Here is a 26,695-nt window from a genome sequence, read left to right on the forward strand (position 1 = left end):
CTTTCTGCTGACACCAAGACTGAAAAGATGATGTTTTATGGATTTGCCTATAGATAAGGGATGGGATATGTGATGAAGAGATAAATGTTTGTAACCTTAGAGGGGGTGAAGAGTCACTATATTTGTTTATACATGTGATGACGTTTGGAAGTCACTTCTTTACATATTTCTTTTCTCTTTCTTATTATATTCTTTTCTTTTTCTTTTTTTCCTTTTTCCTTGTACTTTTTACTCTTTTTTTCTCTTTAAGTTCAGTTTGTATTAGATTTTACTATTATAATCAAAATCTATTGTGATTATCAAAGCTGTTATGTTGAAAAATACTTTTCTGTGTATTTCAGGACAGTGGTGTGTTCTGTTTGTGTAAATTCTGAAAGTCCTTGAAGTTCTGGACTTTTCTCCAGCCTTTTTTCCCAACAGCTCTGACATTTTCTCCTGTATTAAGGTTGACTGCATTTTCTGTGGTCCTTTTAGGCGTGTACACATTTCTCAGAGCACCATGGACTGCTTGAAAGGAGAATTTGAGGTGGAACCAGGAGATGGTGGGTCACGATGTGAATACCTAAAGGAAAAGGGGATCGTCACCTACCTCGTACTAGTACCGAAGCAGCCACTTAAGAATGGGATCAATGGGGTGGTGAGTATTTCTTCTATTGGATCTTTTGAAAAGAACAGAATTATGTATCAGGTTTAGTAGGATCAGAGGAAGAACATGTTCTCATCTATCTCTTTCCCTTCAGTTTCTTCATCATGATTGATGCTTGGTATTATTTCAGACTGATATCCTTGATGCTATTACTACTATTAGCTATTCTAAGCACTTGTATTTTTTTCTTTTTAAAACAAAGTTTATTTTGACTGAGACTTCTTCTGTGCATTTAGAGAAGAGAATTGTGAGAGAAGGTCTAATAATACCTCTTGGATACTTAATTTAGATAAACCTAACCCTACACACGTTCTGTTTCTTTGATTCGTCATTACGAAATAACTATTTCAGAATGCCCAGAATGATATTTTAATGTCTAGATTTGATCAGATAATTTTCCTAAATGTACATTAAATGAAAAACTATTGTGGACCATATCACTCAGCATGCAGAGTTTAATCTGGGTTTTACCACCTAGTGATTCCCTTAGTTGGAAATTGTGACTAAACAAGGTTCTTTTCTGAGACTACTTTTATGTTAGGCATGTATGTTGAGAACACATGAAACATGTATAAATACCAAAGAATTATTTTATGAAAAAGCTTCAATCTGTAGAATCCTATGATCTGCTTCTGTTGATAGATGCTTTCTGTTATTAGAATCAGGAGCAGAATAATTTAATGTTTTGTCCTAATATAGCCTCAGAATTTTCCCAAGAAAGTTAAGAGTTTCCTTCAAACTAGCTTTGATGTTACATGGAAATTGGGGGCAGAGGTGGAGGGACAGGAGTCAATTCCCATTCACAAAAAAGTTGCATGGTTTTTTAAAAGATTGTATGGTCTGTATCATGAATGTATTTATTTATTTACATTTATGTGAGGGAGTGAAGTTGGGAAAAGTAGCTGCAGCCTGGCAGAAATGCTTCTCACCACATTTCCCTCATACATTGATTCATTAACTCAAACTTTACTCACAAGCATCCAAGCCAGTATTCCACCGCCTGTGATAGTTGAACCACACTCTGGCGTTTTCAAGGATGTGCTGATGTCCAGAGGCAGCCTCACCCCACCCAGGCTCTTAGCTTAGAAAAGCAAATGCTGAGACAAAGTAGGGGTGTGTGTATAAGAAGAAAGGTGATAAGCAAATGGCATACTGATGGGGAAACTGAGGCGATGTCTGAAGATTGGCAGGCATTATAAGCAGGCAAGAGGACTATCATTCAACTGCCAGGACCACAAGTTATGGTGAGCAGCATATCCTTGTGGGAGTCCTGCCTGGTGTCTGAACCTTTGCTGGGAGCTCAGTAGCAAGTAGAAAAGGAACAACCACACTGAGGCAGCACCTCATCCCAACTAGTGCAGAATGTTTGGAAAAAGACAGAGGTTGTATGCCACTTTGCAGACTTTGAGACTTTTGCTTGAACTAAGTATCAAAGGACTGAGTATTAAAGACATATTTACATGGCAACATCACCTTGCAAGTCTTAGATGGGTAGTAGTCTGTTGTTGGGGAAGGTGTGTGCTGCAAGAAAGCATTTTGTACAGATTTGGTATGTAGTGGTGTGTACAGTCCTTGAAAAGCAAAGAACCATCACAATTTATTAGCTATCCAACTCCAATGGACTCTTGGCAGTGTATAAAACTAGAAAAAACATTCTCAGCAAGGAATAGAAAAAGATGTTAGCTGTATGTAGCAACTCATTTTTAGTAAGCAGTATTGTTATAGTTCTTTAAAGTACCGGTTTGGGTTTTGCAAGTCTGATTTAACCACTCATTCCACACTAAAAGCAGGATAACTTGTAGCCCTGAAGTTTATACTCCTAGTCACTATTCCAGGAGTTGACAGTGCAAGTGTATTCCTATCCCAGTTTGCTTCTCTCTAAATCTCAATACACCTCCATTTATTTAGAGTCAATATCAATGGAACTGATTAATAAGTTTGATTCTCCATTAAGCTGGGAATTAAAATAGCTTGTTCTATGGCTAATCGCTTTCATATTTAAAGAAAGTCCTTTCTTCATTGTTTCAGTTTGTAAGTCAGACACTGGTTTGAGCTTTGAACTCCCTCTGGGTATGATCCTCAGCTGAGGGTGTACTATCTTGCATGCTAATGTATGCCTTGGATTCTACTGGAATTGCCTGAATAGTGCTATCCAGTTAGTTCGGAGCTGTTGCCTTTTCAATCATTGCTCTTTAGCTATTAATGATGTTTTATTGTTTATATGTTTGGTTATTTAAATATTATATATCTTGACTTTCATAAAAATAATCCTGAGTAGTTGATTACTGATATAAAAATCAGTTACTTTGCCATATAACATAAAATAGTGAGATCAAATGCAGCCTATAAAAGTAGAGGAAAAACAAGTATTTAGCACCTCATATTAATCAGGCAATTAAAGTCAAATGGCAAAGCTTCTTATCTACAAAAATACACGGGCAAATATATTTTTCTCAAAGGTGGAATTCCAAAAGCAATAATCAGTGGCAGCTTTAATTCTACCTGGGAAAGGTATGCACTCTTTCAGGATCCCTTTCTCCATATGAGAACTAGAGAAGAAGTGCCCTTATACTAGTGAGGTGTGGTGAAGCCCAACTACCACTGAATTGACAGCTGTCACATGGTGTGACCATCTTCTCTATGTTGGTTGGATTTCAGAGAATAGGTCTTCACGGAGCTTAGAATCTGTTTTGATAAATAGGAGAAAGACAGGACAGGAGAGATACTACAGCTAGGATTGATACATTAATAGCAAGGGTGAGACTGTAGGAATCATGTGATTGGGAAAGAACATAAAAACAAGGCTTGCGAACATGTGTAAAAGATTGTGGGGAGCTTGGGAAAGTAATGGAAAGGAGAATAGACATAAATAATCATGATATATAAAGTGAGCCTGTTGATAGCTTATCTTATACATGGCAGCTGAGCCCAGGTGACAAGAAACCTGGGAAAAAAGCAATTCAGATCATTTATAAGGTTTTGCCTTAATGAACTTGCTATAAATGAGGAGTGGAGATTCTCTATGAAGTTTCTTAAATTGTGTATTTACCAACTTTAAAGATTAATGATACATTAAAGATACCTCAGTGAAATCTGTGTAGTTCTTGCTTTCTGATCTTGCTCAGCTCATGGGTGTTGGCAAGAGGGGGCAAGTGCATCATTATGTTATCATGCAGTTGATGTAAATTACATAATTTGTATCATTTGTGTGATGATGTTATGCTGCATGTGACTTCATTGTGGCTTGTACCAGACTGCTGTGCTTGCATAGTTCTGCATCTGTTGGATCTTGACTCAGAGTTTAGCACTGAAACATATCTTGTGGCTGTCATGAAATGCCACTGAGAAATAATACCCCTTGGGAAAGCTTTCTCTGACTCTTTGTGACACAGAGTAGCAGTCCCAGGGTACATCAAGATCTTGATATTATGGCAGTCTTCAGAGACTCACATTGGCCTTGTTTTCACTGAACTTGTTAGCCTATGCCAGTACGGCACTACTTCAGCTGAGGTCTCAGATGACTGAATGTTCCTCTGTACAAAGAAATAAAGTAGTCTTTCCATATAGGAAATTAGCATGTTAAGTACAAGATTGTTTAGGCCTCTGTCTTTTCTCTGTAGGTGGTGTTTGTGTTTTTCGTGAATCTCTGCCCATGGCATCCAAGTTCATATCAAATTTCAGTTTCTATTTTGGAATTGTTTGAAGGTAGTTCCTTTAATCTTGACTGCCTGAAGAATTAGAATGTCTAGGTTTTAGTGTTATGGGTGGGTGAGGGAATGTGGGATGGGGCCACAACATTTTATAATAGATCTACTGTATGATGCTTATACATGCAAAAGGGAGGAAGAAAGAGATAGGGTTGTGATAGTGTAAAACAGGCTTGCCTAATTTGGTTGCCCAATTTGATGCCCCCATCTTGGCTTATTGAGTTATGATAGTTGGTACCTGACACATCAGACTGCATATGTTGCAGAAAGCTAGTGTACTAGCAGCTACTTGTTTTCCAAAACCCAATTTTTTTCCCAGCTGTGGAAGAGTTCAGAAATTTGCACTTTCAGCTCATTTGTCTCTTTTTCTGTTTCATGTTACAGAAGTTATCTGTCTCATCCTCCCATGGGAACTCACCTCAACTGATCAACACCAAAGAATGCAATGGGAGCATTAATACCACCTGCACAACCCCAGATGAAGCAGAGGAATCGGATGCTAGGGTAAAGGGGCAGGATGGATAGAGAAAGATAAATAAACAAAAACTTCATTGAAATTTGTTCCAAAAAAAGCTGCTTATGTATAAAATATAGAAATTACGTACATATGCATGTGTGCATAAATTGAGAGTTTTTGTGGATTAAAAAAAAGTGCTTTTTACTAAAACCCTTCTAAGGTAATGTACATTTTAAAATGCAGTTGAAAAATAAAATCTTTAAAATTAAAATGGAATCAATAACCAGCTGACCTTATCCAGGTAATAAAAACTAACAAAAAGCTTAAGCACAGTAAATCCAGCATTAGCCAATTAAAACAACAACAATCCTTCACCTGGGTACAGGTTGGGAGGGAGGGAAGAAATATAAAAGAAGAAGGGAGAATGAATATCAGGTTAATTTTTCTAACAAAGTTCCAAATATGAGAGAGTTCTACTGTCAAGAAGCCCTCTAATAAGTGCCTGCCTGCCTTTAGGCCTCTGATGAGGATTGGTATGAAGTTCAGTCAGGCCTGTTGAATTGTGCCATCTGTTACACTTCTACCTGGGACTAGCAAGAAACTATTTGCATGCAGAGAATGTACTTTACAACTGGGCTACATTAATGGTGGTTTGCCTTAAACAACATGAATTAGTTCCCCATGTTCTTAAAATAAGAGAATACAGTGTAAAGTTTTGCTTAGTATATACTTGAAGCCTTAATACAGGTTGCTTACTATCACCCTGCTGTTTTAGATGTAACACAGAAGTTGGAACATTAACCCACATGGTTTGAACTTGTCCTAGTACTGTTGCATTTTGGGCTAATGTTAACAGGATTGCTAAGATAACTCTGAATCAATTGCTGTATGTTAAGGATACATAGTATATCCCCAGTATTTGGAATCTATCAAGCAATAGAATTGTGGATTTTGGAACATGGGGATTGGTTAAAGGGATTATTATACGTAATTGGAAGGAGAAATTTATGCTTGATTTGCTGCCATAAGTTGCTGATATCTATTGCTTGCCAACATTTTAATTAGTCTTTGGGACAAAGAAGATGATTCTGACATAATATGGTAAAGCGTTTTACAAATATTTTGTTTATAATGAGATTTCTAGTCCCTTTCCCTCTTCTTTATTGCTGTAATTGAGTTTGTAGTGGGGTTGATACTTTAATATTTTCTGCATTTTTATTTTTATTAGTTTGCATAATACATTTAAAAAAAACTTGAGGTGTACCTCTTCCAGAATCAGAAAACATTGCAAAGATGTTTTCTTTGCACATCACACAGAAAAATGTGTGTGCGCGTGCGTGTAAAATCGCAACATTGTTTCATGACGAAATGACATACAAGAGGGATAAGATATATCAACTTTCAGCATTCAGAAGTATGTGCTCCTGCTCCAACTGCAACAAAAATAGCAGTAAGATAGGTAAAAATAGCAATGAGGGCAAGTGAGTGGCAGCCAAGTGTCCAAGTCTGAGCAGAAAGTTCTCCAATGCAAACTATTTTTTCCAACTGTTAATTTCAGCTGTCTGTTTCAACATAATAGATGCTGTACAATTCTTGTTTGATCATGTGGATGTATTGCTTAGGTCCCTGGTGTGGCATCCATGTGTGGCAACATGGCTACTGTTCCCTTCCTTGTTTCTTGTTTTTTTAAAGGGTTATTTTAATTTAAAAATTAAATGGGAAATTGTATGTTTAAAAAACAGCTGTAGTTCAATGCTTTGTTTGAAAGTCTGTCCATGTGCCCAAAAAGAGAGATGAAGTTACGCTGCGCTAGAAGAGAACCTCCTTGGGGAGGTGGGAGAATAGAGGAGGCAGCAGAGAGCAAACCCACCAGTTTACCTGATATAAAGAGGCATTTGGGATTAACCCCACATTCCAGAGCAGTTTTCGAGAAAGTGCCTTTGACATGTTTTCAAGAGACCAGGGTACCATACTCTGTCCCAAAGAACTTGGATATTTCTATTCTGTTCTTTGCCCAGCCAGGCAGAGCTGGACAAAATGGATAGGGATTGTAATTCAGTACACCTGAGAGCATCAGCTTGAGACTGGCTGGTCCAAGAGCATGATTATTGGCCTCTCTTGTCTACTGCCCATTCTCTATCCTCCAGATTCTAATGAGGACTTTTTATTTGCCTTTTTTTCTATCCAGGTAGTGAATCCTTCCTTTCCCAACCCTCGGAGGCGTCTTCGCTTACGTGACTTAGCAGAGAGAGTGGTGGATGCTTCAGAGAATGAGCAGGAACTCAATAAGTTGCTTAATGAGGCCTTGCTGGAGAGGGAATCTGTGCAGGCGTATGTCTCCTATCCTTCCACCTTGGAGCTAATTGTGTGTCTTTTGCTCCATCCCAATGTTTCTCTCTTCCTCTACCAGCCAGTTTGAATATCACATAGAAACTTTTACTCTTCACAATGTCCACTACTGTGGTTTCAGACTTCTACCAGTGATTCAGGTCCTTGTCCTGCTTTGGTTGCTATTTTGCATTGTGGGAAAGAATATTTTGGAGACTTTGTTTTATTTGCTTTTATTATTGTATTTACTTCCTGCTTTTTCTCTCTTGTACAACTCAGGCTGCAAATTCTCTGTGTGTTTGTGTGTTTATTCCCAGCTGGCCCCCATCCAGACAATCACTGGACTGTCATCTACTTAGGTTCAGAAAATGTTTCCATCATCTGGTCTCAGTCCCTGAAATAAACAGCTGAGGTTCTTCACACACAGTATTTAATAGAATATGCTGTCCTTTAGTCCTCATATGCTTGTATAAAACTGAAGAACAAGCCATCCCCAGCATAGCCAGCTGACTTTTCAGTCATAATTTAAGCTGATAAGGGGGTTTTGCAAAATAAAACATGAGGACTTAAAGCAAATAGGAACTTGGGGAATTTTAAATAATTGCTTCGGGAGATACCAAGTGCAGCCTTATAAGTAACAGTGATCAGAACAGCTGCTTTTTCCTGAGGCCTTGAAGAGATACTGTCAGAACTGAGATAAGTGGGCCATTCTCATTTGGTAAAAGACGGCTTTCTATTTGCCCAGATAGGAATTCAAAAAGATCCATGCTGGATCAGAACAAAGGCCCTTCTAGCCCAGCATTCTTCCTAAGGCTGAATCATGTTCTAGGGAGTCCATAAGCAGAATATTCCCCCCAGCAATGAACAGTTAAAAGCATAATGACTTGGGAACTAGATTGAGTGGAACTAGACTGAGACCTACTGTTTTGCTAGTATTCTAAAAAATCTCAGATGTCCTAGATGATGATCATATGTCCTAAATATCTGACAGGCTAAAAGGCAGGTCCACCTATCGCCTCTCCATGCGTTTCATTGATCCCGAGATGGAGACACGTTACTCTGTGGAGAAGGAGAAGCAGAGTGGGGCTGCCTTCAGCTGTTCATGTGTGGTCCTATTTTTCACTGCTCTGGTGGAGATCTTCATTGATCCACGGTTAGTGTACCTAGATCTGTGGAGCTGTGCCCTTTTCATACAGGACTGTTAGAATAGTGCTGATGATACCCAGTTATACATTTCATCACCAGACTGAACAGGTAATGTGGTTAAAGTGCTGACACAGTGCCTGGAGGCTGACAAGGTCTGAATGGGGAGAAATAGACTCTGACTGAATACCTCCAAGACAGAGTGGATTTGGGTTTGTAGGCCTAATGATTCCAGGAAAATTCAATCCCTGACTCTGAATGGGGTTGTACTCCCCAGCTGAGAGGTAGTCTGAAATTTAGGAGTTTTCCTAGACTTAAAGCTTCTGCTTGAAGAGCAGGTAGAGCTATGACTAGGAGGACTTTTGTACAGTTACATCTTATACACCCATTACAACCAATTTTGAATCAAGAAGCCCTGCTCACAGTCACTCATGCTCCTAATCACCTCCCACTTGGCTTACTGTAACATGCTCTACATGGAGCTGCCCTTAAAGACTATTTGGAAGCTATAGCTGGTACAGAATGCACCTGTCAGCCCTTTAGGGTAAACCAGACTAAGAAACCAATGCCATATAGGTCTAAAACTACTTTTATTAGAACACTTAACAGAATCTTGCAAGTCTGAATGTACTTCTGTCCTCGCTCCCTTCATGTGAATTAGGGAGGTGCCATCTGAGGCATTTTTTTAAGTTTGTTTCTTGGAATGGTTTAAGCCATGCTTGTCTGATCGCTGCCCTGGTAACAGATCTTCCCACTGCCCTTCAAGGCTATTCCCTATGCCCTCTACAACACCAGCCAAGGCAGTGATGGGTGTGTCTTGATATACCTGAGTGACCTCTCTGCTTTGAGAGCTGTGTGGGTTGTTAATTGGCTTCCAGGTGTGATTTAAGGTGCTGGTTGTCATCTTTAAGGGTTTATATGGCTCCAGACCTGGTTATCTGAAGGGCTGCCTTTTCTTGTATCTGCCCATCAAACTAGATCAAATTGGGTAAAGTCCCTCCAGGCCCTATCACTATAAAATGGTCACCTGGAAGTAGGCATTTTCAGTACCCATCCCTACTCTTTTGAATTCCTTCTGGCAGAAATTTGGTCAGCTTCATGCCTCTTGGGCTTTAGAACAATTGTGAAGATCGACCTGTTTTGTCCTGGACAAGAGGAGGGTAGGTGGGCACATGAAGGTAGGGATTGTGGGCATATAGCATTTATATATATTTTTTCATTTTTATCTTTTTTGCTATCTTTTTATATGTATTTGGGGCTGGGGGGGGGTCACCACTTTTTCTGTCAGCATTATTACTTTCCCAGAGCCTTCAGGAATAGGTGGCAAACAAGCAAAGTGAAACAATTATATAAAATAATGCCAAAGATTATGTGCCAAAATACTCTTTATAGCAGGGAATCTGACTGCCTCTGCAATCAGAATAAAAATATTGATCTTTGACCTTCCTCTTTGCTAATATCTTGTGGTTTCCTCTTTATTTCCTACTCTGTTGCAGGCTGCTAGCAAATTATGTGACATTCGTTATTGGCGAGATCCTTCTACTCATCTTGACCCTTTGTTCACTGGCTGCCATCTTTCCCAGGGTAAGAGCTTTTCAACATAAGGTCCCCTCCATTACACATAATTGTTAATTATTATAGAAATCTTAGCCCTTTGCCATTCTGCAATGGCAATACAAAGTTTTTCCACCGTAATGCCAGCAGTATTTGTGTTTCTATGACAATATTTCTTATTGCAAGCTCTACCTGAACTATAATAGTAGAACTTCATATTCGCTTATTGTGTGTATGTATGTGTATGTGGATTTGTGTGGATTTTCAGCTCTGACTTTCTACCTTGAGTGTGGATGGTGCCATTGTGAAATCACTTTGAGTAGGCACAGCCATATTTGTTATGCAGTTTTATTAGTTTCTTTTAACTGACCGGATTTAAGAGGCAAAAATGAAAACTTGTGTTGCAACAGCTTAAGGCATCCGTTTTGCCCCTTAAATCCCTTTCAATATAGAAAAAATAGCCCAGTTTCTGGAGGTTTTCAAGGGTGCAGTGGTTCATATGGATAGGGTGAGGGTGTTCGATAGTCTTCTTAATTTGGAAGGATTGTGGTTTCCTTTTTTCACGGTTTTCTCCTCAAAATCTGGGAAAACAGTATCACCAATTGTTGTAATTGGCAGCTGTTCTGGGGTTGCAAAAAAGGCACTAAGGCAATTTTTCCTACCAGTGATTTATAGTGTCTTCATAGCATCACCCAGCCATCACTGAAGTGATATAAAGTATTTCCTCATGACTGTTATTTTGGGCAGTATTTGGGACAAAAATGAATGGATGACCCTAAAAGTTACAATGGGGAAGTGGCTAAAGATGCTGTGGATTGAGGCCAATTTTTTTGCATGCAAAGGAATGGTGCTTTTACTTAGCTATTGTCTCCCTTCCATTTCTGCTCCCCATAGGAAATTAACATGTTCCTTATTTTCCTAGTCCATCAGAGTTGGGTAGCTATAGTACATTTAAATAAAGAAAGAAATAGTGTCTTGTTTTTATTACAGGTTTTCCCTAAAAAGCTTGTGTCTTTTTCCACGTGGATTGACAGAACTCGTTGGGCCAGGAACACCTGGGCCATGTCTGCCATTTTCATCCTAACCATGGCTGACATTGTAGATATGGTAAGCAAGGGTTGAAAAAAGGTAACTTTTCTTTCTTGGTGCCATTGCATCAACCCCACCCCATACCCCCAACAGCCATACATGGACTGAAAATGATAAAGGGAAGAGGGAAGTTTGGCAAATGTGATATTCTAGAGCCATCGTTGTCTGCTCACATAGGTTTGTGAAGTATCTGATTGAGAACAGCTACCAAAGCTGAGCTGCAGAAATTTGGATGGCAGACAAAAGATCTAGACAACTGTAACTCCTTGCTGCCATCTAGTGGCCACCCAGATATTTGCAGCCTAAATCTGAACTCTATACTTGACTGGAGATATAAAGAATGAAAGAAATTGATACCATGCTTAGTGCTCTGGAGGGAAAAGCAGTCATGGCTATAGACTGTAATGGGAATCACAAGAGGGGCAACAGCAGAAAATGGCTTCATATTTTCACTTTCCACTATTTATATCATAAACTTTCCACTCCTGCTAGCTTTCTAGTTGGAGGTGAGAAAAAATTGAAAAAGTATTAGAAGTTGATTTTTAATAGACAGATAAGAGAATGGGTTAATATTTGTATCTTGCTCCCTCCTCATCCATTCTCCAATACTTTTTCCTTAAAAGCAAATCTTGGGAGAAAAGAGGCAAAACATCAGAAGGCTAATCTGGCCTTTTCTCCAGTCTTACATTTCCAATGGTTCCAAGTTGGGGCAGGAGAGGACAGTAAAGCTAAAAATCTCACCCAACCGCCCCGTCCCGCTTTCCTAGGTTGTCTTGCATGACATGTGATTGACACCTACTGTGAACTCCCTTTTTCTGGCTGAGTTGATAAGTGTTTAAAGAGCTGTACAGGGGAAATCATTAAGGGAAATTAGTAAAAAGCCTGCTGCAGTTGATTATTTTTAGTACCTGTTAATAATTCGCCAGACCTTGAACTCTTCTGTGCTAAAGCTGATATGGAAATACTGCCATTTCCAGGCTGGGAAACTTTGATGAGCTTTGCAAAAGAAGTGGAGGAAGAGAGTGAAAGCTCTGGTTTTCTTTCTATCTCTCTGGAAAAAAATGACACAAAGATTATTTATTGCTGTGCTTTTTCCTTCTCCAGTCCACCGCTGGCCATGTTTGGAATGGTGTCTTGGTAATGGTAGAATCATTCCAGGTTTTGTTAATCCATCAGGAAATATCCCAGGTTTAAAAATCAATTAGACAAGGCTTCAGATTGCCCACTTGTGGCTCTTTTTTGTCCTTTGATAGTTTAAAATGTTCTTTTTGGTGATTTGGGAGGTTTTAATGTAGCTTGAACAGACTATTTTTAAAGATCAAAAGGAACGAGTTGGGTGCATGATTTATGTATCGTTTGATTGTTTATTTATGAATCATAATTTAACTTGTTAGGGTCTGAAGTTATATGATTTCAGAAAAAACAATAATGTACTCTAAAAATAATGATAAATATGGAAGAGCCTTTACAAGAAGATTGGGAGTGATGAAGCATAAAGAGATAGCTCTATCTTCTTTACCAGTCTGAATGAATGGTTAGATAGGGATAACTTTAGCATTAAAAATAAGGGTTGAAAAGGAAAGAGAGGCTGTAAATTAAAATATTAAATGTATGTGTTCTATACCAGGTTTACTTGTCTGAGTTCAGGGACATACACTGGGAGAAATTAGAGCAAACATAAAAGACATTTTCAGATTTTTAGCCTATTCTGAGGTGCTGAATCACGTGTGAATAAACCAGAGTAGAGTTCATTAACCAAGCATGTGGGCTAGAAATACAGAACATTCAGTGATGTATTTCACAAACAGAAATGGGGGTAATTGTGCCTATACTAGGAAGTCATAGCTGGTGAAACTACTTGACATGATCATTGCTTATGTGTATTATTTATAGCCCCTAAAGAATGGAGTGTCCAAAGAATTTTAGTGGGATGGGATATGTAGGGATAGCATACGTTGGTTGGAAAAATCTAGGTGATCACAAGAGATTTAATGATTTCTGTATCCCTTTGCTGGCATCTAATAGTTCTTCAGATTTTACACCTGGTTTTAGCTAGAAAGATTTTTTTTCTTCACTAGAAAATAAGATGGTTGAAAGCAGAGAAGCACAGCCTCATCCCTTTTCTTCTGCTTCCACAGCTCAGCTGCCAGCAGTGTTATTACACCATTGTCAATGATACAGTTCCAGCAGTGCTTCCAGGTGGTTGTGTGGAGAATCCCAAGTACTACAGCTACATAGCTGTGCTGGCACTCATTGCAACCATAATGCTGGTTCAAGTCAGCCACATGGTGAAGCTCACTCTGATGGTGATGATCACAGGGGCAGTGGGCGTGGTCAACATTCTGGCTTGGCAACAGATCTTTGACAGATATGATCAGGAACGATTCCAGGAGAACATGTAAGAAGCTTTGAGGTCAGAAATGTCATGGGCAAATGTTTAGGGTAATATTGGGCATAGGCCATATTTGAATTGAAAACTCACAGGTTAGTAATAATTAACTCACTTTTTTGTTACTTTTGGTATGCATTGGTCTTTTAAATTAGTTACCTAATTTAACTTATGTTACACCACCAATAAGTATAGAGCTTCACAGAGTAACATGAAGATATTCCACAGATTCAGTGATTAAATTTCATTGAAGGAGAAGGTTACAAGAAAAAGAGAGGAAGCTAGTCTATTGGTTAAGGTGCTAGCTAGAACCAGGGAACCGTGGAAGTTCACTGAGTCACTTTGGGTCAACTGCTCACTCAAAGCCCAAACTTCCTCACAGAATTGTTGTTGTGGAGAAAAATAGGAGGAGGAAGTGCTGTATACACCATCCTGAGCTCCTGGAAGAAATATAACAAGTAGATAGAAGAAGAAAATGCCTTTCATTCAATTATGTGTTGTTCTAAAGCCTGCAGTTTTCTAAATAAAGAATTTGGAAGGAAGAAGGAGAGCAAGGTGACACTATGTAAATATTGTGAAAGGGAACTCCACACATAATGGCAACAAAGGAGAAGGGATTAATGGAGAAGAGATATTCAGAAGCTTGTGAATGGAAGAACCAAATGTAATGGTCAAGTCATTTTATATTGTAAAATTGCCAATATGTACCTGCAAAGGGCAGCCTAGCTCAAATGAAAGTCCAACTACTCCAAATACACATAGCTTTGGACATAATGCTAAGGTTTTTTGTTCTCTGAGTTCCCGAAGACACGTTTTGGATGCAGAGAGTCCCAAAACTTAGTTTTGTCTTCTGCTCTCTCCAATGCATTATTTTTTCTTTCAACAGCACCTTCAATGAAACTATGTGTAAAATACCCCTAAATTCCCATGACGATTCCTTGCTTGTTAGATGAAGTCAGAACTGAATTACATACTGTATTCAGCTGAATTAACATGTCAGACAGTCTTTCTCAGACTATGCTACTTCCATTGCAGTTGTGGCAGCCCAATTCTGTATGCATGTTCCTTCAAATATTCTTATGTGTAGAAAACTCGCATAAGAGAGCAGTTGACAGAACTGCTCTTCCTGGTGTGCTTGTTTTCTATATAGAGAAATTAATTTTATGTTATGTGTAAAGTATTTAAAATCTGATCCTTCCACTTGCAGATGGAAGTAACAGAATTCAGGAAAATCTTGATCACATGACTTGGCTGAATGTGTAGTTCACCCCTTCAAATTTTCTAACTCTGAATCTTGCTCATTTGCTGTTCCTTTCAGGGTCTCACTAGTTCCATCAAAGTATTCCATGACAGCGATGATCTTGGTGATGATGCTCAGTTTCTACTATTTCTCACGCCATGTGAGTAGTTGGCTGAATTTCCTAGTTTAGGCAGTTGACAGCTTAGGAGCTCAGTTTGCCACCAAATTCTTTTAGGATAATTGTGTTTCTGTATTTTTCAGTATTCAGCTTCAGGATGCCTTATCTCTCTATCTTAGCTTGCATCTCAGTTCATACACTGTGATCTTTCTAGTCAAATTGGGGGACAAATCAAATGGCAAAGATGTCCCTATTCTTGTAAACTGAGGATTCATCTTTCTTTTGGAATCCAACAGTTCTGGATTCCACTGGTCCATAGCACCAAAAAAAAAAAAAAAGCCTAAGAAGTGTTCCTGTTCTTGCTCAGAACATGTGTTTCTGTGTGTATGTACTTTTTTTTTGCCCTCAGATGATAGATCAGTTCAGAATATGAATGATTGGACTTTTTCACTCCGCAATCCTAGCTCTGTGTTACGTGATGAGAAGCTGCTTGATACAGCTATGTAGAAATTATATGCTTTCTAAATACAAAGGAATGCAGTTTGAATAATTGGTTGATTTAGTCAAGAAAATGGCATATCTTTGTGGTATAATTGAGGAATAAAAGACAAGATCAAACTTTTCCTGAAATGGAGCTTTATTAAGATAGTGGGACAACCTCACTTTTAACAGTTAAAGTTATTTCTGATATGGGACTGTGAAAAGTAGAGTGAGAGCTGTCAGCCAGAGAAGTTGCTCTGTCGTTTCTTTGGCTTCCAGAAAAGTACGTAGATGGCAGCAGAAAGGAATTGCAGTGGAAATTGAAAAGCCTATAGGAAGGCATGAGCAAAAAAGTGTATTAGAACTTTCCTTTCTTAGTACTGTGGCATACAGAGAAAATAAGCATGGTTAAGATTCAAAAGGAGGTAAAACGAAGAGATTATTCTAAGCTGCTACAATGCCTTGCAGGAAATCAGGCAGGAAAGGTGCATTTAACCTAGGATTTCAGATTACATCAGGCTACATTATCACAGTGACATTCCCCCCCCCCCCACTGCAGGTGGAAAAGTTAGCTAGGACTTTATTCTTATGGAAGATTGATGTTCATAACCAGAAGGAGCGTGTATATGAGATGCGACGCTGGAATGAGGCTCTGGTGACCAACATGCTGCCAGAGCACGTGGCACGCCATTTCCTTGGCTCTAAGAAACGAGATGAGGTACGCATTGGCAAACAAGGAGTTCATGGCCAAAACAGTATGCAAGTTTTTGTTTTGTTTTGTTTAGGGGATAATAGTCAAAAGTGAGAATTCAATTGAGCCTGTGATTAGCAACTCAGTATACTTCAGTGTGTAGATCATGTTACAGTAACCAAGATAATCAGTGTGTTAACTACATTAAAAAAAATTTCTTCCAGGAAGAGATGCAGTTGGTGTATTAACCAAAGCTGATAAAAGACACTGCTGGCTGTTGCCTCCTTCAGGGAAATGTAATATCCCCAAACCATGTACCTTTTCCTTCCTGCCAGTTTTCTGGAATTATGATATCCCCTCCCCCAAATAAGATTTTATTTTATAGTGAGAATGAAAAGTATAGCATTATGATGTTATACCTCTTTCATTTAAAAAACATTCTAGCAGATAATTTTAAAAAATGATAATATGTTTGAAGTCAAACCTATTACACATTTTATAATGAACGTATGCAGGTGACCAAGGGATAGATCCATACAGTAATATCTGCCTCTTTGAGAGAGGGAATGTCTGCTCTGGCCTTGAAGGAGGGAGTGGTATGCTCCCTCCTCAAGAGGCCATTGCTGGACCCCTCCATTCTGGACAATTATCATCCAGTCCCCAACTTCCCTTTGCGGGGAAGGTTGTATAGTAGGTGGTCAGACAACAGTTAACAGAGGATCTCAGAGAAAATGGATTACCTGGACCTGTTTCAGTTGGGTTTAAGACCAGGTTTCAGCATGGAGACAGTGTTGGTTGCATTTGTCCTTTGGCAGAGCTGGAATGGGAGTGCTCCTTGATCTCTCAGTGACTTTCGATACCATTAACCACAGTATCCTTTTGGCCCGGCTGCAGGTGTTGGGAGTGGGAGGCACTGTGTTACAGTGGTTTGTCCCCTTCCACAGTGGTCAGTTTCAGTTAGCGTTTATTGGAGGGAGAGGTTGCGCCCATGGCCCCTCATTTGCAGAGTGCCTCATGGCTTGATGCTCTTCCCTTTCCTGTTTAACATCTACATGAAACCATGGGGTAAGGTCATCTGCTGGTTCGGAGTTCGGTATCATCAGTATGCTTATGATACCCAGCTTTATACATGAACCCCGGGCTGTGCTGGTGCAGCTGTCCATGTACTGACCCAGTGTCTGGAGGCTGTTCAGATCTGGATGGGACAGAACAGACTTTGGCTCAATCCTGGCAGTGGCTGTGGCTGTTTGGCCCTCCAGGGTTGGGGATATTTCTATCATTGGTCTTGGATGGGATAGCATTTCTCCATTCAAGACTGGTGTGCAACTTGGGGGTCCTTCTGGACTTGCAGCTATTGCTCAAAGAACAGGTGACAGCTGTGGCCAGGAGGGCTTTTGCACAGGTTCATCTTGTGCACCAGTTGCACCCTTTCCTTGACCAGGAGGCCCTTCAGACAGTTACTCATATCCTGGTCACCTCATGACTGGATTATTGCAATGCACTCTACATGGAGCTGCCCTTGAAGACCACTGGGAAGCTACTGCTGGTACAAAATGCAGCAGCCCAAGCAAAGTGGGCACGCTCCAGGTCCCTTCTACTAAACATCATCTTATAGGATTGAGGAAGTGTACTTTCTCTGTCATGGCCCCTGCACTCTGGAATAGCATCCCCCCAGAGGTATGGATAACACCCTCTCTCCTGGGGTTCCAGAAAGCTCTTAAAACCTGGCTTTGGTCTCTAACAGGCCTGGGGTTGATGTGTTTGAGGTGTGGTTTGTTATTGTTATGATTGTTTTAGTCTGGGCTGCCTGTAGTGTTGTATGTTTTTAATTGTTCTTATTGTTCATGTATTTGGTGAACCACCCAGAGTCTACTGGAGTGGGTGGATATAATAAATTTAAATATATTAGTAAATAAATAATAGTAATTTTCATAAATTTACTGTGCACATCAAACCCATTAAAAAGATAGAAGAGTAGCCTAAAATCAGGTATAACTCTTCCTATCTTTTTTTTTTCCTGGAAAAAGTTAACTTTGTGGGTCTGAGAAAAATTAGAAGACATGTGGAAATTACAAGATGGGATTGGGTATAAGACTGCACTGCACAAAGGAGCGAATGAAGGCAATTATGCCTGAATGCAGAAGCACCCTTTATCTACTTCTTTCAATTTCCCCTCCTTTCTTGCCCTCTTCTGTAGGAGCTGTATAGTCAGTCTTATGATGAGATTGGTGTTATGTTTGCCTCCCTCCCCAACTTTGCTGATTTCTATACAGAGGAAAGTATAAATAATGGTGGTATTGAGTGCCTTCGCTTCCTCAATGAAATAATCTCAGATTTTGATGCGGTGAGTCATCTTTGATCAGTACCAAAAGTCATCTTGATCAGTTGACCCAAAGAAAGTCAATTATATATTCTAAGGGTTGTCCTTGAAGAGATATGCTTCCTGTGTTCAGTTCTTCTTCTGGGCTGCCTCCCTAAAATATCCCCTGTATTCAGTGGCAGTTAAAAAAGAGGGCAGGGACTGGGTGATGACAGGCTTGTGATACTGGTAAGAATCTTGCTTAGGAAGCCTTTAGGGAATAAGAATTGGGAAATAGCAGGGCAAGAAACTTAGTTTGAACCAAAACTCATCAGAACTCAGGTTTGGAATCTATTTTGCATGTTTAGCACTGTACTGGAACAATGGAATGGTAATACAGTACTAAGTCTGCAACCTATAATGCAGAAGTCCCAAAACTGAGGTCCATGAGTTCCATTTCAGTGATGCACAGAATTGTCAAGAATATCTGTCCTTGATACCTTTCTACTGACAAAGAAGATTAAAGAATATTGAGTAGGTAGCTAACATGACCCTTCTCAGGAACTATGAGTTTCATTATATAGCAGTATTGAAATCTGTTATTTTGCCCTAAAATTACCTACAGTATTGATGTCTCTCCGCCCATCAACTTAGATTTTCATAACACAACTCAGTTTTACCAATTTATACCTTGCTTTTGGTGGTAGTGCTGAAGGGAAAAAAAAAGTTATGTGCCAGGCCACTCTCTCAAAACCAGTTTACAGGTGATCCACAAGAATAAAACAATGTTGAAGAACCACTTTGTAATGAAATCATCAGCTTGTTTTAGCACCAGTAACATTTTTAGGAATTGCCCATGTCCTCAGACATGACAATTCCATTATCCAATGCAAGGGAGGCTTCTTTTCAAGTGTCATTTTGCCCAAACCATCTCTCATATGGAATAATAAGATCAAACTGTGAATTTCATGAGACATGTATGATTAGATTCACTGTTTCTATGTGTTTCCTTTTCCCCCAATAAAATGCAACTTTGGGGGGGGGCACAGTTTTTTATCAAAGCATTGATAGTGTTAGTATTTCACAAGAATACATATAATTGCAGCTGCTACACCAAATGCTTGGATTAAGAAGGGTTTCACTTGCCATATTCTGCTAAGTCAAGGTGTCTGTATGATTTTTTACCTAAGAAGAAGCTGCCACAGTCCTGCTTTAGGTAGGCTGTTCAGCTCAAAGCAGGCATACAGTGGCCAGTTGCCAGCAGAGTTGACAAAATCTGCTGCCTCCTTTGAAATATTCAGGTGTGCCCACATTAATTGCATTCTGGATCTGCAAGAGACCAGAGGAACTGATGTATGTTAATCCTGTCACTAATCACTTTATATCAAAAATTCTCACTCCTCAATTCCCTCCCCCTCCCAAAAGGGAGATGGGATCATGTGAATTCAAAGTCTGTACATCTGAGCCTTGGCAGTAAATGCCCATGCCACATATCACCTTTCTTTACTTACTGCACTGATACATTTTTGTCAGTTTGCTCTAGGCAATTTAACAACATTTAAGCATGCAAATCTAACATACATACAACAGCATATTTCCCTCAAGTTATTGGTTATAGTATGTGCTTCATGATGTGGGGAGCATCTGTAGACCATCTTCTTCATCAGGCACACATAGCAGTGGGGAGGCCATTGGTTGGGAAGGCTGCAGTCCTGTATAAACATCTGGGTATATGTTACATTAATAGGATTTATTTCTCAGTAGACATGTATAATATTACATTGTAAGATCAAGCTACATAGTATCCCAGATCTACTTTCCTGACTGATTTATTGATCCTTGTAGTAATTCTTGGTATGAGATCTCTTTGATTCTCACAGCTCCTGGATGATCCCCAGTTCCGGTGCATCACCAAGATCAAAACCATTGGCAGCACATATATGGCAGCTTCTGGTGTGACACCTGATGTCAACAGCAATGGTTACAACAATGCTATTAAGGTACGTTGAGAAAGGAAGACAGCACAATTCGCAGATCATTCAGGGTGTGAGAATATGTTCAAATGAATATTCTGACCCGCCAATGATATCCCTCTAATGAAGCTAATTCCTGGATAAGTGCTTGAAACATTTCACCATTCATAAATTAGGTACACATATAGCAGTATAAATGAACAGTTGACGTCTGCAGGGCAGAAGTTCTTTCTTTCACAAGGCACAGTCACTTCAACATTTTCAAGATAGCTTATTATGGGTTTTGACTAGGGGTGTACAAAATAGTTCAAATTTGAATTATTTTGCACAATCCCAGTTTTGATGCTATCTTTAGAGCCATGTCCTCTCTGTGGGAAGTGTTAACCACTCTTCCATATCATTCCCTTACTTCAGATTTCTGATCAGGTGTAGCACTGTGGTAAGTTTCTCCTCACTATTTCATTGCCAGTGATAACTACTTAGGGGCTGTGTTCACACAATATAAACAACCCATCCCCTCCCTGAGTCAATAGATATAGGATGCCTGGGTTGTCATCCAGTGGGCATTTTTTAGTTTTTCCAGTTGCCTCAAAAGATAGAAAATCACCACTTCCCTCTCTACATTGTGCCCTTATTTTCTTTCTTGGGGGTTGGAGCAGGGGGTGGGGTGGGGGGATTGGTGGTATGACCAGGATCAGTACCACTGTTATGCTTACTCACTTCATCCCTTTCTACTCCTTTTTCATACACACCAGTGTAGCTGGTATAGGGAGGTGAAAACTAAGGATACAGAGACAGGAGTTCTTAAAGAGGCTTTATTTTTGTGGAGCCTCTCTGGGATATTATCTCAGTCTTGGAATTTAGAAGAGTCAATGAAGCCATGGGAAGTAATTAATGTGACTGGATCTTTGGAGTTTTATCTAACTCTTTCTGAATTAGTTACCACAGTGCTACACCTGATCAGAAATCTGAAGTAAGGGAATGATATGGAAGTTGGCCATTGATATAGGTTCACATGAACATGTTTACCTTCACTCTGCAATCCAGCTGAGCATACTGTGCCAGCAGAGTGAGGCAAATTATGGTAAAGTACTCCTTGACACTTGATCTTCTGTTATTCAGTTTCCTTTTTAAAACAAGTTATTATTGAGGTTATCTAAAGCTACAGTTAGCAGAACACTCAAGCACAGTATAGTAAATTACTGTGACCATAGTTTAGCAAGCATTGTATGATGATGATGATGATGATGATGATGATGATGATGATGATGATAGCAAAAGGCAGCTTTACTTGGAACAGTTTATATTCTGTGGATACCTTTAAAACCATCAGATAACAACATCTGCCTATCCCACAGGGAAGAACTCGATAGGTGGATAAAAATGTCAAATGCAGTCTAAACATCTGGCTGACTGTGCAACCATCAGCAACAACAACAATTATTATTATTATTTAATCTGCCAGGTTATAAAATAACCTGCCAGGTTATCCCACCTCGTTTACATGGACAATCTGAAGCTGTATGGAAAAATACCATCTGAAATGGAATCACTGCTCAACACTGTCCAAATATACAGCCAAGATATTGCAATGGAGTTTGGACTGGACAAATGTGCCACCCTTATCATCAACAGGGGAAAAATAGTGAAAACTGAAGGAATGAAGATGCCCCATGGAAATAATATAAAGAGTCTGGATGAAGAAGATCACTACAAATACTTGGGCATCCTTCAGACTGACAACGTCAAGCACAGTGAAATCAAGGAGAAGGTTAGTAGTGAATAAATTAGAAGAGTGAAGAAGAACTTAAAGTCCAAACTCAGTGAAGGAAATAACATCAAGGCAATTAACACCTGGGCAATTCCAGTCATTAGATATACAGCTGGAATAGTGGACTTGTCAGGCCTAGCCCAAGGAACTCCAAGAGACAATGCAAAATCAGTTCAACTATGTTTATTAGCTACAACCTCTAGGAAGAATCTTCCCAGACTGAAACCCCAGCTCCTAAGTCAGCCAGCCACAACAGTGTGAATTCCTCAGGGAGGTGCCAGTCTCATCCTCTTGTAGTTCCCACGCTCTTGCAGCGAGCTAAGAAAATGCTTATCTCCCTGAGCCTGGCCTTCATAATTCCATTCCATCACAGGACTGGACTCAAGCTGAACTCAAGCCCTTGATAGGAAGACCAGAAAAATAATGACTATGAATCATGCCCTTCATCCATGCAGTGATGTTGACAGACTCTACTTACCAAGGAGCATAGGTGGGAGTGGAATGTTACAAGTTGAAGAAGAAAAAAGGGCATTGGAAGAATATCTGAAGGACAGTGAAGAAGATGCCCTGAAGCTGGTACACCATGAAGGCTTAATGAATACTGAAGAAACCAAACTGGCCTATAAGAAAGACCAAATGAAGAATACAAAAGAGACATGGCAAGGCAAAGTATTACATGGATGGTACACAAAAAAACTAGCAGGTAAAGCAGATAGCAACAAGCCCTGGCAATGGCTAAGAGCAGGAAAGTTGAAGAAAGAGACAGAGGGGCTAATTCTGGCTTCACAAGACCAAGCCTTAAGAACAAATGGATAGAAAGCCAGAGTTGAGAAGACAGCAACAGACAGCAAATGCCGCCTCTGCAAAGAAGCTGAAGAAACAGTGGACCACCTAGTTAGCTGCTGCAAAAAGATCGCACAGACAGTGGCATGACAGAGTAGCAACAACGGTGCATTGGGATATCTGCAAGAAATACCATTTGCCTACAAGCAAGGTGGGACCACAAAACAGACAAAGTAATAGAAAAAGAAGAAGCTAAAGTGCTCTAGGACTTTAGAATTCAAACAGACAAGCACCTGCCACACAACACCCCAGACTTAACAATTGTTGATGAGAAAGACAAAAAAGTCTGGATAGTGGACACTGCAATACCTGGAGACAGCAGAATAGAAGAGAAAGAACTGGAGAAAATCACAAAATATAAAGACCTGCAAATAGAAGTAGAATGACTATGGCAAAAGAAAGCAAAGATAGTATCAATAGTTATAGGCGCCTTGGGTGCAATCCTAAAACATCTGGAACACCACTTGAGGACCATCAGCACTGACAAAATCATCATCAGCCAATTGCAAAAGGCAGTTTTATTTGGAACAGTTTATATCCTGTGACGATACCTTGAACACCAACAAACAACATTTGCCTATCCCAAGTCCTTGGGAAGGACTCGATAGGTGGATAAAAATGCCAAATCCAGTCTAATCATCTGACTGACTGTGCGATTAACCACAATAATAATAATGCCTACTTGTCAAGTGATTTTGGGTGGCTAATAATATTAAAATAACAATAAACCCCATTAATTCAACATTGAACAAACTAATAAAACACACATTATATCTATAGCACCAGACCCAATAATTCACAAGCCACAAATTGATATATATGGATGGTTTACACAACATCCTGGCCCAGTGCCCAAGTGAATAGCCAGATTTTCAGCACCTTTCTAAAGGCTAGCAGGGTTGGGTGGTTTGGATTTGCTGGAGAATGCTGTTCCACACGGTGGGTACAGCAACATGAAGGCATGGTTCCTGGGTCCTGCAACATGAAACTATTTAATAAATGGGATCTGAAGCATGGCAACCCTTCCTGATCTTACTGGTTGACGGACATAGTTGGAGACAGGCAGCCCCTCAAATATTGTGGCCTAATGCCATGAAGGGCTTTATAGATGGCAACCAGTGCTTTGAATTGCACCCAAAAGCCAACTAGTAATCAGTGCAGCTCATGTAGTATTACATGGGTGTACTGAGGCGCTGCAGTTTGGACCATCTGTTGCTTCTAAGTAGTCTTCAACCCTGTGTACAGCACATTATCTGTGTAGAGAACTGTGTAGAGCACAAATCTAAGTGAGAGGTCACCAAGGCTTGAATGACCATGAACAGGGCCTCCCAATCCAAGAATGGGTTCAACAGGCACACAAGATGGATTTGTGCAAAGGCACTCCTAACTGGTCACCACCTGCTCCTTCAGCAGGAGTCACACCCAGGAGGACTCCCAGATTTTGCACCACTTCTGACTGGGGCAATGTGGTTCCATCCAGAATTAGAGATGGAAACATCTTCCGGATTGGGTGGTCCCCAAATCCACCACCACTCTGCCTTGCTAGGATTAAGCCTGAACCTATTCCTCCCTATCCAAACCCCACTGCCTCCAGACACTGAAACAGAACTTTGATGGCATGATTGTGCAACTGTGGCTGAGTTGTATAGTTGACTATCATCAATGTTTTGATGATTCCTAACCCCTTGTTGGATGACTTCCCTCAGGCTTTGTGTAGATGCTAAGTGGGAGAGGAGAGAATATGTCAAACTCCATGACATCCCATAAAGTAAGGGCCTAAGGTTAAAAAAATCTCTCCCCCTGCCCCCAACACTGACTGGACAGGCCTTGAAGAAAGAAAAATTCTACAACTCATGCCTTGCACTCCACCCCCCTAAGTTGCTCCTGATAAATACCATATCAATGTACTGATGTATTGAAAGCTGTTGAGAGGTCAAGAATGGCGAAGATGGATGTACCCTCCTTATCCCAAGCCCTATCCCAGGCCCACCATACATCATCAATAAGTGCAATCAATGCTGTCTCAGTACTATAACCAGATCTGAAACCCTACAGGAAAGGGTTGCTTCTTCCAAGGCCCTCTGAAGCTGCAGTCCAATCACCTTCTCCACAACCTTCCCCCCAAAATGGAATTGGAGACTGGATGAAAATTATATAGAACTGTTGGCTCCAGCAGTGATTCCTTGAGGAGGGAGCAGACTACCACACCCTTCAAGACAGGTAGAACTACCTCCTTGCTCAAGGATGAATTCACCACTGCCTGCACTCAAACACACAATTTTTCTGTAGTGCTTTGATTAATAAGGAATTAATTGCTTCTCTAGTTTGGGTGTAGAGAACCTATGGTCCTCCAGATACTGTTGAACAACTCACTGCAGGCCTAACCAAAATGGTCCAAGAATGGAACTGATGTTCAGGACTATCTAAAGGGTTATTGGCTTTCCATCCTAATAATCAGATATGGTTTGTTTGAATTCGCTATGGCTGCCCACTCCAACAGACTCTGGGCAGCATATAAAATCTAATAGAATATTAAAACAATTAAAAGTAGATAAGACAAGACAGCCCAGACTAAAAATTGCCACTGTAAAATACATCAGGGTTTATGAAGGGAGAGGAGGTCCTGCATAATTAATCTTTTCAAGTCTCAGAAATGAAAAACATTGGAACTCATTAGGAAACAGGTTTTAATATATGTACATAAATTTAATGAAGTCTAACGTATAAGAGATTTGGGATCTAGACTTGTTCAGAGTAGCTTGTAGTAGAATTTAAAACTGGAGAATGGAAGTGTCCCTCACCTGGTTTTTCTTCTTATGGTGTTTTACCTTCCCCAGAAGGAAGATCTTTCAGAAAAGGAGCGCTGGCAACATTTGGCAGATCTTGCAGACTTTGCCTTAGCCATGAAAGAGACCTTGATGAACATTAACTATCAGTCCTTCAATAACTTCATGCTGCGAATAGGCAAGTGGGGTGCCCTTGTAATGTAAGAGGGCTAAATGGGAATAATTTCATCATACTAGAATATTGTAATTGATTAATTAATACCAGACTCAAGGCAAAGTGGAACGCTTTACACACGGCATAATAATTACCAGATAATATGCTGAAAGCTGTTAGTTTAGATAATTTTAAAGGATGCTGTAAAGGAAAAAGAAGAGGAAAGGTCTATCAACCAAATATCCCAAGATGTTCTATTTCTAAATACTAATATTTGGGGAACAACAGTGAAGTGGGAAGGATGCTACTCTACTCATCATATTTGTGGGCTCCTAGGCCTAGGCATTTGATTGGCCATCATGAGAAATAGTATCCTGATTTATTTGAATCGTTGTTCAAATCCATCAGGGATTTTAGTACTAAGCTTTCCTGACTCTTAGTCTTGTTCTGGCTCTGGGACAAGGACTGAAAAGTACTGCTGAATACTTGATGCATTTGTTTCTCACTTTCTCTTTGTTGTTATATGGTGCTGGCAGGTATGAATAAAGGAGCAGTTCTAGCAGGCGTCATTGGTGCCCGTAAACCTCACTACGACATTTGGGGGAACACTGTGAATGTGGCAAGCCGGATGGAGTCCACGGGTGTCATGGGAAATATACAGGTGGGGATGCTGTCCTGCTTTGATGGGATCAGGGAGGTTTGTGAAAATGGTGGCTATGAATGAAATTGCCACCTCTGACTATAATTGCAGTACAGCCAGGTTTAATAATTACTGTGTGATGGGGATTAGAAACTGGCCACAGATAGGGACAATAGGGAAGGGCTCAATATCCATAGCAGCACTGTATGGAATCTCATGATTTCTTATATACCAGGATGCTTTGAAAAGGTACAAAGAAGCTATCTAAAGAGGTTTCTCAGTTCCCTTCAGTGCAAATCGAAATGGCTTGTCTGTGTAAATCATGCAATGGATTTGGGGACATTTTTAAGGAATTATATTCCAGTCACATTGAATGCCAACAGATTC

At 39.9% G+C, this 26,695-nt stretch overlaps 1 protein-coding gene across 2 annotated transcripts in view; it reads left to right on the forward strand.

Annotated features, from left to right (window-relative positions):
* ADCY3 (adenylate cyclase 3) overlaps positions 1-26,695 on the forward strand; it is a 105,838-nt gene that overhangs the window by 76,578 nt on the left and 2,565 nt on the right. For both annotated transcript variants that reach the window (XM_088152159.1, XM_088152160.1), the window contains exons 8-20: positions 475-637; positions 4,738-4,857; positions 6,999-7,141; positions 8,130-8,291; positions 9,778-9,865; positions 10,826-10,942; positions 13,063-13,322; positions 14,632-14,713; positions 15,711-15,869; positions 18,040-18,186; positions 20,022-20,141; positions 25,566-25,692; positions 26,205-26,329. In XM_088152159.1, coding sequence (XP_088008285.1) covers positions 475-637; positions 4,738-4,857; positions 6,999-7,141; positions 8,130-8,291; positions 9,778-9,865; positions 10,826-10,942; positions 13,063-13,322; positions 14,632-14,713; positions 15,711-15,869; positions 18,040-18,186; positions 20,022-20,141; positions 25,566-25,692; positions 26,205-26,329 — 1,813 coding nt within the window. The remainder of the gene's footprint in view (positions 1-474; positions 638-4,737; positions 4,858-6,998; positions 7,142-8,129; positions 8,292-9,777; positions 9,866-10,825; positions 10,943-13,062; positions 13,323-14,631; positions 14,714-15,710; positions 15,870-18,039; positions 18,187-20,021; positions 20,142-25,565; positions 25,693-26,204; positions 26,330-26,695) is intronic.

This window comes from Python bivittatus, unplaced genomic scaffold, assembly GCF_059951505.1.
Source record: "Python bivittatus isolate LINGU-HERP-01145 unplaced genomic scaffold, Pbiv_v1 ctg000690_np1212, whole genome shotgun sequence".
NCBI lineage: Eukaryota > Metazoa > Chordata > Lepidosauria > Squamata > Pythonidae > Python > Python bivittatus.